Genomic DNA, 16128 nt, shown 5'->3' with positions numbered 1-16128 from the left:
TAAATAACTTAATACCCCATCATGATGTCTATTCATTACTAATAAATAATAAAATGTTATATTAAGCTCATCCTCTCACCGCAAAAGAAAGAAAACTAAGAGAAAAAGCTACTCAGAAGTATAGCCATGTAAACAAAGTTCCCAGTGAATACTGGTCCACTAAGATCTGTAAGGTATTGTAATCTATGCACTAAAGCAGAGGTCAAGGATGCTGCTATGCAAATCTCAGGCATTGGGATGTTTCTCACGAGGGTAGCATGGCCACCATAACTTTGGTGGAATAGGCCCCAAGAACTACCAACAAAAGACTAGTTGGCATTTTGAAAACAGTATGCACTTAGATATGAAAGCTGGAATTAACTCATCTATTTATAATCTTCCAGTTCACAACAGCTTTAAAACGGTTCGCTACAAAAAGTTCAAAGAAGACTAACAAATTGTTTAGTTAAAACAACTCTGATACTAAAGCATTAGTGACATTGCAATTTAAAGTGACAAGGAAACATGAGAGTTTGAAGTGTGAAGATGCTGAAAAAGGAAATACGTTTTAATATTTCAACTGTGAATAAGGGAAAGAATGAAAACAGAAATCAGATAATAGCCAAAACAGAATAGGCAGTACTGTGTTTACCTCTTGTAGAACTTTTAAGAGCTCTTCCCGGATCCTCAGTGCTGGCAAGCTCCGATCAGGAAGAGGAGAAAGCCATTCCTTAATCGCAGACATTGCTCCGCTGTCAATGAAGGTGTCCTTCAAATCCTGCCTATAAAGCAGAACCACAAAGACAGTCTTGGAAAAACTGGAACACGAAAATGCTGGAGCTACATGCACAGCCAGAGTGAAAGATTATTCCAGGGTACTCAACAGGTTCATTACTTTGCTGAATTAATTTAGACTTTATGAGATGACCTGGACCCTTCAGATAACTAACCGTCCCTCTGGGGCATGTGCCTTGCAGGGAGCATAAATATATAATAAAGGATGAGCCTCAATGATCCATTTCTTTAATAAGAAAGGCATGCTGTTCCCGTTATCATTGCCATTACAAGTCTATCAAGGACAAACACCCCTCTCCACAAGCACACTTTTAATATCTATCATCAGCTCCTCAAAGCTTTGGGAGCTCAGCTCGAACCTTATTTCACAAATGCCTCATCACATTTCACCTTGAATCTTCCCTGAAACCCCCAGATGACTTCTCCACCCTAATTTTCTTCTCCCCTTGTCACTGATAAAGCACTTCTTGGTAGCCTCTCTACCATACTGAAAACCAGTTTCAGGAGACTTCTCCCAGAGTTTAGCTGCCTTGAGCAAACTCACAATGTACATCAAGACCCACCCTGGCCGCTGCAAAACTCATAACCTTCTCAACAAGCACAATCTTATTCTTAAGACCTCTCCTTCTCTCGCAGGTCTCCTTTCATTCCTCTCAACAGGCCGTAGCAAAGATTAATGGCCAAACAAGTGATTTTGATCATCTCTCTTATTGCTATTTACTAGATTTTTCTTTTTAACTTATTAATTAACGTTGTACATATGCTCTTTTATGGATATCTATGAAACATCCGAATAAATACTTTTTTTTTTTATTTGAGAGAGAAAAGGTGGAGGGAGCAAGAGAAGGGAGACAGGTGATGAGAGTGGTGCAAGGAGAAAGCGGGGCAAAGTGGAGGGGAGAATGTGGGAAGGTTGAGGCAGAGGAGAGGTGGCGGGAGAGAGCGAGGGGAGGTGGCGGGAGAGAGCGAGGGGAGGTGGCGGGAGAGAGCGAGGGGAGGTGGCGGGAGAGAGCGAGGGGAGGTGGCGGGAGAGAGCGAGGGGAGGTGGCGGGAGAGAGCGAGGGGAGGTGGCGGGAGAGAGCGAGGCAAGGGGGAAGGAGAGAGCGAGGCAAGGGGGAAGGAGAGAGCGAGGCAAGGGGGAAGGAGAGAGCGAGGCAAGGGGGAAGGAGAGAGCGAGGCAAGGGGGAAGGAGAGAGCGAGGCAAGGGGGAAGGAGAGAGCGAGGCAAGGGGGAAGGAGAGAGCGAGGCAAGGGGGAAGGAGAGAGCGAGGCAAGGGGGAAGGAGAGAGCGAGGCAAGGGGGAAGGAGAGAGCGAGGCAAGGGGGAAGGAGAGAGCGAGGCAAGGGGGAAGGAGAGAGCGAGGGAAGGTGGAGGGAGAGAACGAAGCAAGGTGGAGGGAGAGAACGAAGCAAGGTGGAGGGAGAGAACGAAGCAAGGTGGAGGGAGAGAACGAAGCAAGGTGGAGGGAGAGAACGAAGCAAGGTGGAGGGAGAGAACGAAGCAAGGTGGAGGGAGAGAACGAAGCAAGGTGGAGGGAGAGAACGAAGCAAGGTGGAGGGAGAGAACAAAGCAAGGTGGAGGGAGAGAACGAAGCAAGGTGGAGGGAGAGCTTGAAATAAGATGGTGTGAAGAAGGGTGGAGGGAGAGTGAGGAGAGGTGGAGAGAGCGTGAGGGGATTTGGAGAGAGGGGAAAGGTGGGTTAGAGAGAGGAAAGACAGAGAAGTGAAGTTGAGAGAAAGTTGGGTGAACAGAGGCGAGGTGTGGAGAGCAAGATCAGGAAGTGGGGACATGCAAAGTGAACAAGATTTGAGATGGAGAAAAATTTATGGGACATGTCTAGGTTAAAAATATGAAATGCTCAACAAGTCAAACAATGTTTTCTTCATAAAGGTTGCATTTTTATCTACAAGTATTTTCTCATCTGTACATTTTAGACCTTACTTTTTCAGATGCATGACCACTGTTGGCAATAGTGATAACTTCTTTAGCGCTGGTTTTCTCTGAGTGTTCAGCGTCCTGTCCTCCTAGATTTATGGGAGGAATAAGAGTCATCAGCCACAAAGCATTCTACATTAATCAAATCGTAGCACAGAAAACAAGAACATTAAGAACCATTTGGGAAATTTTTAAAGGGGTAATACACAAACTGATATGATTATATATCTTTAGGCTATCTTCAGGATTATAAGCATGGGATGTAAATACATTATTAAATCAAAACATGAATATTTAAGGAACTTGTAAAAAGCTCTTTTCAATGTATTTAGTCTTTAACACTTCATTACAGACACCCCTCTATGATTTTTCCTGACTGAGTAACAACCAAGTGTAATCCTACCCCGTGCGACCCTTATAAAAAAAGGAGCTATCCAGGATATGCACAGAGGCAGTTTTATGTGTTTAGGATCTGGTCCCCTACATATACCAGAGCACACTTTATTCTGCTCTCCCTTCTCCCATTGATTCTGCTCGGGGTCAGGGTTGAACTGCCAGGTTGGTATCCTCTTAACCCAATGGGGTGGACTGGTAAAGGAAAAAGCATGCCACGATCACATAGGTGAGGCCTTTCTGTCAATTGACAACGGATACTTTCTTTGGAATAACAGAGAACAGGGATAATGAACGTTACAACTCTATAATTAGAGTGTGTGGATCACAGGCTTGCTCTACGTTTGTGTGATATTGGTGAGAGTTGGAGATTGTGGGGCAAACACTAGTTCTCCTACCTCTCTTTTTGTGACTTCAATTTCTTAAGGGAACCAATGCCACTAATGTCTGCTCACATACCCCTAGACACAACATTTTCTCACCTCTGCCGCTTCGTTCATTTTTGCTATCATGGCACTGACAACATCATCTGCATCACTGATAAATGTGCCCCCGTCACGGTTTCGCCTGCGTTTGCCACTCATGCTTTTCTTTCGCTGCATCATTATGTCAAAGTCAGACATGAAATCCAGACTGAAATAGAATACAAAATGGGCTATAAATCATAGTTAGTAAAGAGATTTGAAAGACGACAACACCTCTAACTAATTTTAAAATTTTACACCAAGAGTGAACGCTTTAATTTTAATTCTAGCATTCTGCTGTGGCATGTAAAACTATTCCCAAAAGCACTCACAGCAATATAAGTTATACCCTCAACCCTCCTAAAAGTAACGTTGCTAATCACCCGGAAGCCAGAACATATTCTAATCTTGTGCCTACCTACAAATGATTGCCAATTTAAGACCCTTCCCTCAAACTTAAACCTTCTATAGTCAGAATACCTAATTTCAGCACAAGAATCTGCTTAATTTCACATCTACAGAAATTTGGGAGCTCAACCTCGTCTTGGGGACAGAACCTAATTCCAGCTTCATGGGAAGATGTTATTTTACTATTTATTCCCTGAAACTCTGTAATGAGTCTTTTCAACATAAGGACTCTTAAGGAAGACTGCCTGAATCAAAATTCTTAGCTCAGCTGGCTATACTGGCCTAGGTTGCACAGCTCATGCATCTAACTTTGAACTATCTTTGGGACCATTATGATTCTACCTTACGCAGTATATTCAACAAATACATCTATTACGTCCAATAAACACATTTCTTCCTATTTTAGACTCTATAGCATGAAGATCACTGAAAATGAGGTTGTCTCAATGATAGAAAAGTGATTCTGAACAAAAATGTTTGCGTCGCTTAGGTGAGTCAATATGGCCACACAATCACCCTTTTTCAGTCACCCATTTCCACCAAATGCTATTCACACCTCATTCTGAAACAGACCGTTCTTAGATTCCACTCTCCACACTTAAGGCATCTAATAACAGTTTCTATGTGTAAATTTAAATATATTTTAGTACCTAACCTGGACAACCTCCTATTAAATTAAGAATGCATTGAATGGTGAGATGTATCAATGAATAAAACCATGATATGTATCCCTCACAAACACACCAGTCTAAATCACTCAACAGGACCAGAACATGCTTGGGATGACCAATGCTGGAAGAAGCCAGGGAATTATCAACAGTAAATTTTCTTTGAGTTCTGCGCTCCCCCTCATCCGAATAGAGAACAGGCCATTGAAAGGATCAAGCATATTCTAGAAACTTACTTTTTCCCTCCTGTTTTTGTAACTCCTTCATCAGAATCTGAATCTTCAGCTGGTTGCTGATTCTCTGCAGCAGTCTTCTCTCCTTCCAGATCCTCCATGTTAAAACCCTGTAAGTAGCAGTAAAGAACAAGTTACCTGCTTTCCGTAACACTCGTTCTGGTGGATGCTGCTAATTGCAGTTTTCCAACCATTAAAATATCCCCAAGTGCCAGACTATGTTGACCCGCACCAGGAAGTGACAGTGCCACATATAAGCACCACCCAAGCACGCTGAAGTCTGTTTCTTTCTCCGTGCTGTTCGCACCCTCACATTCATGACTTAAAAACCAATTTGTTGTGCCAGGGTAGCAATCTTTAAATCTGAGACTCTTAAATGGAAAACAGTCCATTTGACAGGGGAGCCGGGAGGGAGGGAGAAATCTGCTGCTAAACAGAGTACCAATGAGAAAGAGTGCAAACAAAGGTAAGTAATGTGTTCTTCTGATAAACACTTCTATCCGCTGATTCCTCCACATCAGAATAAATACCAAAGCAGTGGCTCCCTCAGTGGTGGGTCTGTGGAATGACTCAGACCAAAGAGTTCCACAGGGCAGAACGGCCAAATTGCCCTCTTTCGGACCTCGCTGTCAAGGTAATAATGCTTTGTTAAGGAGTGCATTGGTGCCTACTTTGCAGCCTGATAGATATCCAGGACAGGCACTCTGTGTCAGCGCACATCTGGATACATCTGGAGGCTGCTGCTTGGCAACCATGTAGCAAATCAGAAATGCAAAGGACTACCCACCTCTTCTGCACTGCCTTGAATTTATTTGCACCAGAGGACCCCACATAGTGCTGATCATCCACCCAATGGCGTTTGGTATGATTGATGTAAAAGCTCAAAGCATTTTTTAGCTCCAAACAATGGGGTTTCTCCTGCTTTTTTGAGAGGTGAGGTGCAACAAAGAACGTCAGAAATGTAATGGGCTGTCCAGCATGAAATGGAGTTACAGCCTTTGGTGAAAAGGGCACTCTGGTCCTCTGCACCAGTTTGTCCGGAAAGAAAGTGGGGTAGGTGTGGCTTGGGTGACAGAGCATGAAACTGTGTCTTCAGGACCAGGAGATGTGGAAGAAAGCTCTACAACAGGTCAACAGGGGTGCACATAAAAAAGGAAGAGTCAAATTAAGGACCCACTGTCGCATCACAAAGGGTTTAGGAAATAACAAGTGGATTGATCCTTTGAGAAATCATAGCAAAAATGCATTTTAACAAGGATGGATGGTCGGTAAACAAAAAAGAACAGTAAACCAGTAATAAATGACAGATAACCTTTAACAGTGCCCAGGGCAAGTCCTTGCTGGGCCAAAGATAAACCAACAGCCTAGAGTTCACTCACCAGCAAAATAGTCTTCGGAGAAGACGCACAGGACAGCCGGGCATTGGTTCCAAAAGGGTGTACTTGAGGAAAGCGAGGACTATGTTGAAGTGTGACTGTGGCATCACAAAAGGTTTGGTGGGAAACATTGGTCAAACCTTTTGAAACCTCATCACAAGAGGTGATTAACAATTTTGTTTGGCCTGGCAAACGTAAAAAGGCAAAAGGGCCGATAAATAACTTTTAATGGTGCCTACTGCAAGTCCTGACTGTTGAATGTCCGGCTTGTTGTTTGTTTTATTCTTGGCTCAATCTGACCTTTTAACTGGTCTGTATTGCGGGTGCCACACCGAGCTAAAAACTAGCCTAAAAGCCCAACATAGACAGACTTCGTAGAAAGACATGTGGCAGCAAAGATGATGACCACAACTTTGGGATGAAGTTACAATGCAGTCAATTGTCTCCATTCAAACTTTAAGCATGGAGGTAAAGACTACGCAGGCGTGGGCCCATAGACCCTAAGCGAAAGCTGGATTGGATGTCAGATGTTCATGGCCAGAAATTCCAGAAACCATACTCTTCCAGCCCAATCCAGAGCCACTAGGATGACTTTAGTCAGGCTGTTCGTTATCTTCTTCAGAACTCTGGGAAGGGGGGCAGAGGTGGAAAGGTGTGCAGGAGAACCATGCTCCACTCTATTCAGAGCATTTATCGAGAGAGCGCCTTCTTGAAAACTTCAACATGAAAAGGTTTTGACACTACATGTCCTCAGTGGTGAAGAAAAGATCTAGTCAGAAATCTCCTCAATGCTAGAAGGTTCCCTGTGCCACCTTGGATTGTAATCACCACTCGTGATCCACCAGGCACTTACATCTGAGTTCAAAGATCTGGCATTCACAGATCTCAGCAGGTGGCTCACAACCAGGGAAATGCCCAGATGATCCACCCAGTTTCAGAGGAACAGGACTCAGAATACCCCCACTCTGCCTGTTGCAATACCACATGGCAGTGGTTTCGTTCATGAGAACCTGAAGCAGCCTCCTCCTGAAGGACAATAATAAGGTTCCAATGCCAAGCGAATGGACCACAAATCCAACAGGTTGATATGGAGACAGGTCTCCTCCAGAGACCAGAATCCTCTGATCTCCATCTCTCCGAGATGACCTTCCCAACCAGCAGTGAGGCTTCTGTCAATATTGTCAGCGCTTGGTGGGGTAGAGAGACAGGTTTGCCACTGGTAACAAATGTGGATGAGTAGCCATCACTGCATATCTTTTGCAGTTTCCCCAGAAACTGAATGGAATCTGACTGATTTCCTTTGTGCTTGGCCTCATGAGACATCAGATCTCACTGCAGAGCCAACATATGTCACCTGGAACGATCGACGAGTAAGAGGACAATGTTCCAAGATTTGTGAGACCCACCACCACAGAGACTCAGGACCGAAGTTGAACTATCAGGATCAAGTCTGAATGCCCTGGACACTGATGAGGAGGGAAGGCTGGGTAATGCAGGGTATCCATGATGGCTCCAATGAAATGGAGCCTCTCCAAAAGAGTCAAGAGGGACTATAGCACGTTGATAGTGAAAACCAACAATGTCAGGTTTGTTATCATCTCAAGGTGGTCTATCAAAGACTGTGGCCCACCTTCAGCAGCCAGTAGTCTAGGTAGGCGAAGGCTGGCATACCCAACCTCTTACGTTATGATGTGATGTGATGACCACGATCACCTTCGTAAACACCCAAAAAGCGATGGGGAGACCGAAACGGAGCATGGCAAACTTAAAATGCTAATAATCAACCTTCAACCGCAAGTAGCGCGGGAAACATGGAAATAGGCATGCAGCAGATTAAAAGCTACCAATCAGCCTCCTAGACCCATGGCAGATAGAACCTGGGCAAGTTTGAGCATCTTGAATTTGTCCTTGCGCAGGAAGAAACAGAGGTCACAGATCTAAAGAAAAAAAACAAAAAAACGAAGATAATAATTTGAAAAGAAAATAACAGAGCAACCCAATAATCCAAAGACCCGGGTAGAACCACAATTAGTAACACAAATGGTCCTTGGGGGAGGAGGGGCGGGTAAAGGGGTGAGTGTAGCCCTGGACTTCCACAGCAATAGTTTCTTAAGGAACCCTTCTAACAAGTAAGGTTTTTTAAATTAATGTCTTTATTCAGCATTCAAACATTATTTCAAATGTAATATTCACTGCAGAAAAACAAGGTACTCCTCTATGGTGATGGCGCAGTGAAAAGTGATATAAATAGTGAATCAATAGTGCACTGTTGCTGTACTGAATATTATATACAGGGAGTGCAGAATTATTAGGCAAATGAGTATTTTGACCACATCATCCTCTTTATGCATGTTGTCTTACTCAAAGCTGTATAGGCTCGAAAGCCTACTACCAATTAAGCATATTAGGTGATGTGCATCTCTGTAATGAGAAGGGGTGTGGTCTAATGACATCAACACCCTATATCAGGTGTGCATAATTATTAGGCAACTTCCTTTCCTTTGGCAAAATGGGTCAAAAGAAGGACTTGACAGGCTCAGAAAAGTCAAAAATAGTGAGATATCTTGCAGAGGGATGCAGCACTCTTAAAATTGCAAAGCTTCTGAAGCGTGATCATCGAACAATCAAGCGTTTCATTCAAAATAGTCAACAGGGTCGCAAGAAGCGTGTGGAAAAACCAAGGCGCAAAATAACTGCCCATGAACTGAGAAAAGTCAAGCGTGCAGCTGCCACGATGCCACTTGCCACCAGTTTGGCCATATTTCAGAGCTGCAACATCACTGGAGTGCCCAAAAGCACAAGGTGTGCAATACTCAGAGACATGGCCAAGGTAAGAAAGGCTGAAAGACGACCACCACTGAACAAGACACACAAGCTGAAACGTCAAGACTGGGCCAAGAAATATCTCAAGACTGATTTTTCTAAGGTTTTATGGACTGATGAAATGAGAGTGAGTCTTGATGGGCCAGATGGATGGGCCCGTGGCTGGATTGGTAAAGGGCAGAGAGCTCCAGTCCGACTCAGACGCCAGCAAGGTGGAGGTGGAGTACTGGTTTGGGCTGGTATCATCAAAGATGAGCTTGTGGGGCCTTTTCGGGTTGAGGATGGGGTCAAGCTCAACTCCCAGTCCTACTGCCAGTTCCTGGAAGACACCTTCTTCAAGCAGTGGTACAGGAAGAAGTCTGCATCCTTCAAGAAAAACATGATTTTCATGCAGGACAATGCTCCACCACACGCGTCCAAGTACTCCACAGCGTGGCTGGCAAGAAAGGGTATAAAAGAAGGAGATCTAATGACATGGCCTCCTTGTTCACCTGATCTGAACCCCATTGAGAACCTGTGGTCCATCATCAAATGTGAGATTTACAAGGAGGGAAAACAGTACACCTCTCTGAACAGTGTCTGGGAGGCTGTGGTTGCTGCTGCACGCAATGTTGATGGAGAACAGATCAAAACACTGACAGAATCCATGGATGGCAGGCTTTTGAGTGTCCTTGCAAAGAAAGGTGGCTATATTGGTCACTGATTTGTTTTTGTTTTGTTTTTGAATGTCAGAAATGTATATTTGTGAAAGTTGAGATGTTATATTGGTTTCACTGGTAATAATAAATAATTGAAATGGGAATATATTTGTTTTTTGTTAAGTTGCCTAATAATTATGCACAGTAATAGTCAACTGCACACACAGATATCCCCCTAAATAGCTAAAACTAAAAACAAACTAAAAACTACTTCCAAAAATATTCAGCTTTGATATTAATGAGTTTTTTGGGTTCATTGAGAACATGGTTGTTGTTCAATAATAAAATTATCCTCAAAAATACAACTTGCCTAATAATTCTGCACTCCCTGTACAGTGACTGATTCGGGATAGTACGTTACAAGTGTCACTATCTACAATCAAATTAAAAACCATCTAAATTTGTAAATTGTCTATGTTTTGACCCACATGACCCACAACGGCAGCAGGGCTTGAAAAAATCATAACACTGTTACTAGACCCAACTGTAATGTCCTCGACCCGTAAACGGGTCTCAAATTGTGTGATCCTAGGCAAACAGTTTACAGAGTAGTCTTTTTCTTAATTCCCACATATGATTTCATCTTCAAACATGTGAGCTCAGCATTTCTGCAGTACATAAAAAGCTCTTTTGTTTGATTAAGTAGACTAAAGTTTGCTACATGCTTCACAAGAATCTAGCCCACATACCGATGAGGTCTAGCCCACATAACCTAGGACTTTTTTTTAGTTTACTAACAGCATTGCTATAAGGGCAGGAGTGTTTCTCAGTTTGTTTTAAACACTCCATTTTAATAAATATATTACTAAATCATGATGTGGTACCATATTGTCATCTAAACACAGTAACTTTCCAAGAAATGTCCAAAAACATCTCCACTAACTTGCAGCTTTACTGATAAAATTATAGAGTGTATTCACAATCTGTGAAAATTGTGTTTCAGAAAACACATCCTTTGCACATCAACATTTAAAGTATTCTGATTTGTTTTCATCCAATTAAAATATTTTTTCATCACCCAAGTATAAAAAAATAACTTTCACAACTACTGAAATAGATTTGGAAATGTTTGCTCAGTTGACTTAGTCATTTAAATGGTGTTTGTTAGGAAAAACCTGACACCCTATATCCTTTTATTGTGCATTCTAAGCAGCAGGTCACACAGTTCACCTTACAAAGTCCTGGAACTCTGCAGAAAAAAAATGACTTTTTACCTGTGTAAACACAGAGCAAATGTGACACAAGAACAAGATTTAAAGGCATCTTTTATTGCCCCTCCACTTTTCAACTGAACAGAACACCTGTTCAGTGTCAACTGTCCAGAAGGGATGAGTAAGTATTAAAAATAGCTCGACCTGATCAAATAAGACTGACCAATGCAAGTGGTCGAGTGGATTTTTCGAGCCCTGGGCAGACTGTCATATGCTTGGTGAGGGGTCCCTTAGGGTGGCACAATTCGTGTTGTAGCCCTTAGGGCCAAGGGTTACCATTTACTAGGGACTTACAGAGGGTGCTAAAGGATTTGCCAATTGGCGAAACAATTGTATAGTTTAGGAAAAGAGATCTGGCACTGGGGATCTGGTTAGCAGGAACCAAGTGCACTTTCAGTTGAAATCACATCATATACCAGGGAAAAACAGGGAGGGAGGGAGGGGTAACCAGGTCAAAAAAGGCACTGTCTTACATTGCGGATTGTGATATTGCACTAGCAGCTCAAGCACACAGTGATAATTATAGCAACGTGGTTGGGAAGGAGATTTTTTCCTTGCCTTGAATTTACTTAGCCAGACTCCCACCCCTGTAGCTGGTCATATGTTAAACTAAGCCGGACGATGTATGAATTGGTGTAGTTACCCCTTGGGGACTGTAGGACTATTGCCATGATCCATACAGTGTCTCCTTCTATCGTCTGTCCTGAAGACGACCCTTTTCTGATTCATTTGGCTATGCGGGTCAAAACGTAGACAATTTATAAATGTGCAATGTTTTTAATTTTATTGTGGATAGCGACACTTGTAACACGAATGTCGTAAATAACATCATATCATCCCTATCAGTCACATATATGATATTGTATATAGCACCAGTGCACTACTGATTCACTATATATCACGTTTCACTGTGCCGTCACCATATCAGAGCACCTTGTTTTTGCAGTAAATATTACCTTTGAAATAATGATATGTTTGAATGATAAATAACTACATTAATTTTGCATATCCTAATTGTAAGAAGGGTTCCTTAAGAAACTATTGCTGTAGAAGTCAAGGGCTACACTTTCCCCATAGGGACCCTTTGTGTTACTAATTAAAATAGGACAAATGCCTCTGTTTGGGCACTAGGTAATAACCAGCAACAATTTCCGAGGCCGGGCTCTCTCTATGGCTGCTTTTCACAGAAGAAAGTGGAAAAGTACTTCTCTGAAAGCCACACTGATGTGGTTTGAAGATGCAGCCAAGTCGGAAAAGGTGGCAGGGCATAGCCCGGTTAACATATCTGGAAGCCCCACCTATCGGATGTTATGGCCTATATAGGAAGTTGGCTCTGTATGCACTATTTCAAAGCAAGGAATAGTATGCACAGAGTCCAAGGGTTCCCCTTAGAGGTAAGATAGTGGCAAAAAGAGATCATTCTAATGCTCTATTTTGTGGTACTGTGGTCGAGCAGTAGGCTTATCAAAGGAGTAGTGTTAAGCATTTGTTGTACATACACAAGCAATAAATGAGGAACACACACTCAGAGACAATTCCAGGCCAATAGGTTTTTGTATAGAAAAATATATTTTCTTAGTTTATTTTAAGAACCACAGGTTCAGATTTTACATGTAATACTTCAAATGAAAGGTATTGCAGGTAGGTACTTTAGGAACTTTGAATAATCAAAATAGCATATACAGTTTTCAAATAAATCATATATAGCTATTTTAAAACTAGACACTTAGTGCAATTTTCAACAGTTCCTGGGAGGAGTAAACCACCTACGGGGTTCAAGTTTGGGTCCAAGGTAGCCCACCGTTGGGGGTTCAGAGCAACCCCAAAGTTACCACACCAGCAGCTCAGGGCCGTTCAGGTGCAGAGGTCAAAGTGGTGCCCAAAACGCATAGGCTTCAATGGAGAAGGGGGTGCCCCGGTTCCAGTCTGCCAGGAGGTAAGTACCCGCATCTTCGGAGGGCAAACCAGGGGGGTTTTGTAGGGCACCGGGGGGGGGACACAAGTTAGCACAGAAAGTACACCCTCAGCAGCACGGGGGCGGCCGGGTGCAGTGTACAAACATGCATCGGGTTTCCATTGGAAATCAATGGGAGACCAAGGGGTCTCTTCAGCGATGCAGGCAGGCAAGGGGGAGGCTCCTCGGGGTAGCCACCACCAGGGCAAGGGAGAGGGCCTCCTGGGGGTCACTCCTGCACTGGAGTTCCGATCTTTCCGGTCCTGGGGGCTGCGGGTGCAGAGTCTTTACCAGGTGTCGGGATCTGGGAGTCAGGCAGTCGCGGTCAGGGGGAGCCTCGGGATTCCCTCTGCAGGCGTCGCCTTGGGGGGTCAGGGGGGGCAACTCTGGCTACTCACGGTCTCGCAGTCGCCGGGGAGTCCTCCCTGAAGTGTTGTTTCTCCACAAGTCGAGCCGGGGGCTTCGGGTGCAGAGTAGCAAGTCTCACGCTTCCGTCGGGAGAAACAGTTGTTTTAAAGTTGCTCCTTTGAAACAAAGTTGCAGTCTTGGGTGAACAGGGCCGCTGTCCTCGGGAGTTTCTTGGTCCTTCTAGAGCAGGGCAGTCCTCTGAGGATTCAGAGGTCGCTGGTCCCTGGGGAGAGCATCGCTGGAGCAGTGTCTTTAGAAGGGGGGAGACAGGCCGGCAGAGCTGGGGCCAAAGCAGTTGGTGTCTCCGTCTTCTCTGCAGGGCTTTTCAGCTTAGCAGTCCTCTTCTTCTTAGGTTGCAGGAATCTGAGTCCCTAGGTTCAGGGGAGCCCCTAAATACAGAATTTAGGGGTGTGTTTAGGTCCGGCAAGGGCAGTAACCAATGGCTACTAGCCCTGAGGGTGGCTACACCCTCTTTGTGCCTCCTCCCAAGGGGAGGGGGTCACATTCCTATCCCTATTGGGGGAATCCTCCATCTGCAAGATGGAGGATTTCTAAAAGTCAGAGTCACCTCAGCTCAGGTTGCCTTAGGGGCTGTGACTCCTCCTTGTTTTTCTCATTATCTCCTCCGGTCTTGCTGCCAAAAGTGGGCCCGCGGCCGGAGGGGGCGGGCAACTCCACTAGCTGGAATGCCCTGGGCTGCTGTAACAAAGGGGGTGAGCCTTTGAGTTCCTGCAAGTGATAAGCATCTCCACCCAGTACAGGCTTTGTTACTAGCCACAGAGTGACAAAGACACTCTCCCCATGTGGCCAGCAACATGTCTTGAATGTGGCAGGCTGCTAAAACCAGTCAGCCTACACGGGTAGTTGGTTAAGGTTTCAGGGGGCAACCTCTAAGGTGCCCTCTGGGGTGTATGTTACAATAAAATGTACACTGGCATCAGTGTGCATTTATTGTACTGAGAAGTTTGATACCAAACTTCCCAGTTTTCAGTGTAGCCATTATGGTGCTGTGGAGTTCGTGTTTGACAGACTCCCAGACCATATACTCTTATGGCTACCCTGCACTTACAATGTCTAAGGTTTTGCTTAGACACTGTAGGGGCACAGTGCTCATGCACTGGTGCCCTCACCTATGGTATAGTGCACCCTGCCTTAGGGCTGTAAGGCCTGCTAGAGGAGTGACTTCTCTATACTGCATAGGCAGTGTGAGGTTGGCATGGCACCCTGAGGGGAATGCCATGTCGACTTACTCGTTTTGTCCTCACCAGAACACACAAGCTGGCAAGCAGTTTGTCTGTGCTGAGTGAGGGGTCCCCAGGGTGGCATAAGATATGCTGCAGCCCTTCGAGATCTTCCCTGGCATCAGGGCCCTTGGTACCAGGGGTACCAGTTACAAGGGACTTACCTGGATGCCAGGGTGTGCCAATTGTGAAAACAAAAGTACAGGTTAGGGAAAGAACACTGGTGCTGGGGCCTGGCTAGCAGGCCTCAGCACACTTTCAAATCAAAACTTAGCATCAGCAAAGGCAAAAGGTCAGGGGGTAACCATGCCAAGGAGGCATTTCCTTACAGCCTACCACATGTGAAGAAAATGACTGATCCTGCCTCCCACAGGTTGATTGGGTGCAGTTATGGGCAAACTAATATGGTATGGAATCTGCTGCTAGAGGGGTGCGGGACCTGGAGGTTTGCTGCCACTGCAACCCTGAACACTTTTTCCTGGATCCTCTGCCAGACACCAAAACAACTGTGGTGAATGTTGTTGGGGTGTGGGCCTTCGCAATGCCTGCAAGCAAACCCCTGGCATATGATATATTTGGCCTTTGTCTGGTCTGCCTGAATGGCTTGCACTACGATGGTGCAATTCCTCTGGTACTGCTGGCAAGATTTCTGAGACCACGTCCCATAACGCATCACAGTACCTACCCATCCAACAGCTGATATTGACTAACAGAAGGACAACGCTTGCTTCCTGAATGACCGAAAGCTCTTCAATTCAACATGTGACAGCTGCAGCAAATGAGCTTGGGTAGATCCTGCTAACAGAATCCTGAACTACCAGCCTCTCTGGAGCAGGTCTGTTGCGTCATGCCACCTGTCTATTTACCAGTGGCTGCAAAAAGATTTAGCCAAGGTGCCCATTTGGGTGTTAGAAAGGGCTTTGGTGAAGAACAGCAAAGGCTCAGGTGTGGTCTGCCCATGCTTCAAAACTTTCAAGGACCAGGGAGAGAACACAGGCACTTGTCAGGGAACGAGTCCAGTCCATGTTGTGGGGGAAAATTCATTGCCATCTTTGTCAAAGGCTAGTTAGCTATGGTCAGAATCTGATCAAAAAAGCTGGAGCGCAGAAGAGCGGCTCAAAGGCAAAGGTGCGGTTTTGTTTCAGCCAGAATGGACATGGGCCAGTCATCTTTGATGATGCAGTTACTATCTAGGTTGAGACCGATTTGATTCAGAGTTGGACAGGACAACAGGAATGGCAGACACTGTGTCGGGCTGGCACTGATGTGGCAGGATCCATGGTGAATCGTGGTGCCTAACCTGGGGTCGGCTCCAGAGTCTGAGCTGAAGTGGGTGTAGGAGGCACAGATGACGCAGAGAATAGATCCACCAGCATTAACAAGACTACAGGTCTCCGTGGGGCCCAAAGGTGAGCCAAAGGGAGCTCACAGGGTGCCAAAGATGTGGAACATGGCATCCTTGAAAGCCTCTATCTATTAAGAGGTCGATGACTGCCATGGAATTTTAGGGTGCTTCAGGATCAGCTCCTCAATGGGGGGATAT

At 44.9% G+C, this 16128-nt stretch overlaps 1 protein-coding gene across 4 annotated transcripts in view; it reads right to left on the bottom strand.

The window, feature by feature from the left end:
• IWS1 (interacts with SUPT6H, CTD assembly factor 1) overlaps positions 1-16128 on the bottom strand; it is a 301618-nt gene that overhangs the window by 156033 nt on the left and 129457 nt on the right. For all 4 annotated transcript variants that reach the window (XM_069213754.1, XM_069213755.1, XM_069213757.1 and 1 more), the window contains exons 6-9: positions 4878-4984; positions 3584-3734; positions 2715-2797; positions 632-761 (exon numbers count right to left, since the gene is read on the bottom strand). In XM_069213754.1, coding sequence (XP_069069855.1) covers positions 632-761; positions 2715-2797; positions 3584-3734; positions 4878-4984 — 471 coding nt within the window. The remainder of the gene's footprint in view (positions 1-631; positions 762-2714; positions 2798-3583; positions 3735-4877; positions 4985-16128) is intronic.

Source organism: Pleurodeles waltl, chromosome 11 (genome assembly GCF_031143425.1).
Source record: "Pleurodeles waltl isolate 20211129_DDA chromosome 11, aPleWal1.hap1.20221129, whole genome shotgun sequence".
Lineage (NCBI taxonomy): Eukaryota > Metazoa > Chordata > Amphibia > Caudata > Salamandridae > Pleurodeles > Pleurodeles waltl.
The sequence above is the reverse complement of the archived record's forward strand: the minus strand, read 5'-3'. Positions and strand labels throughout refer to the sequence as shown.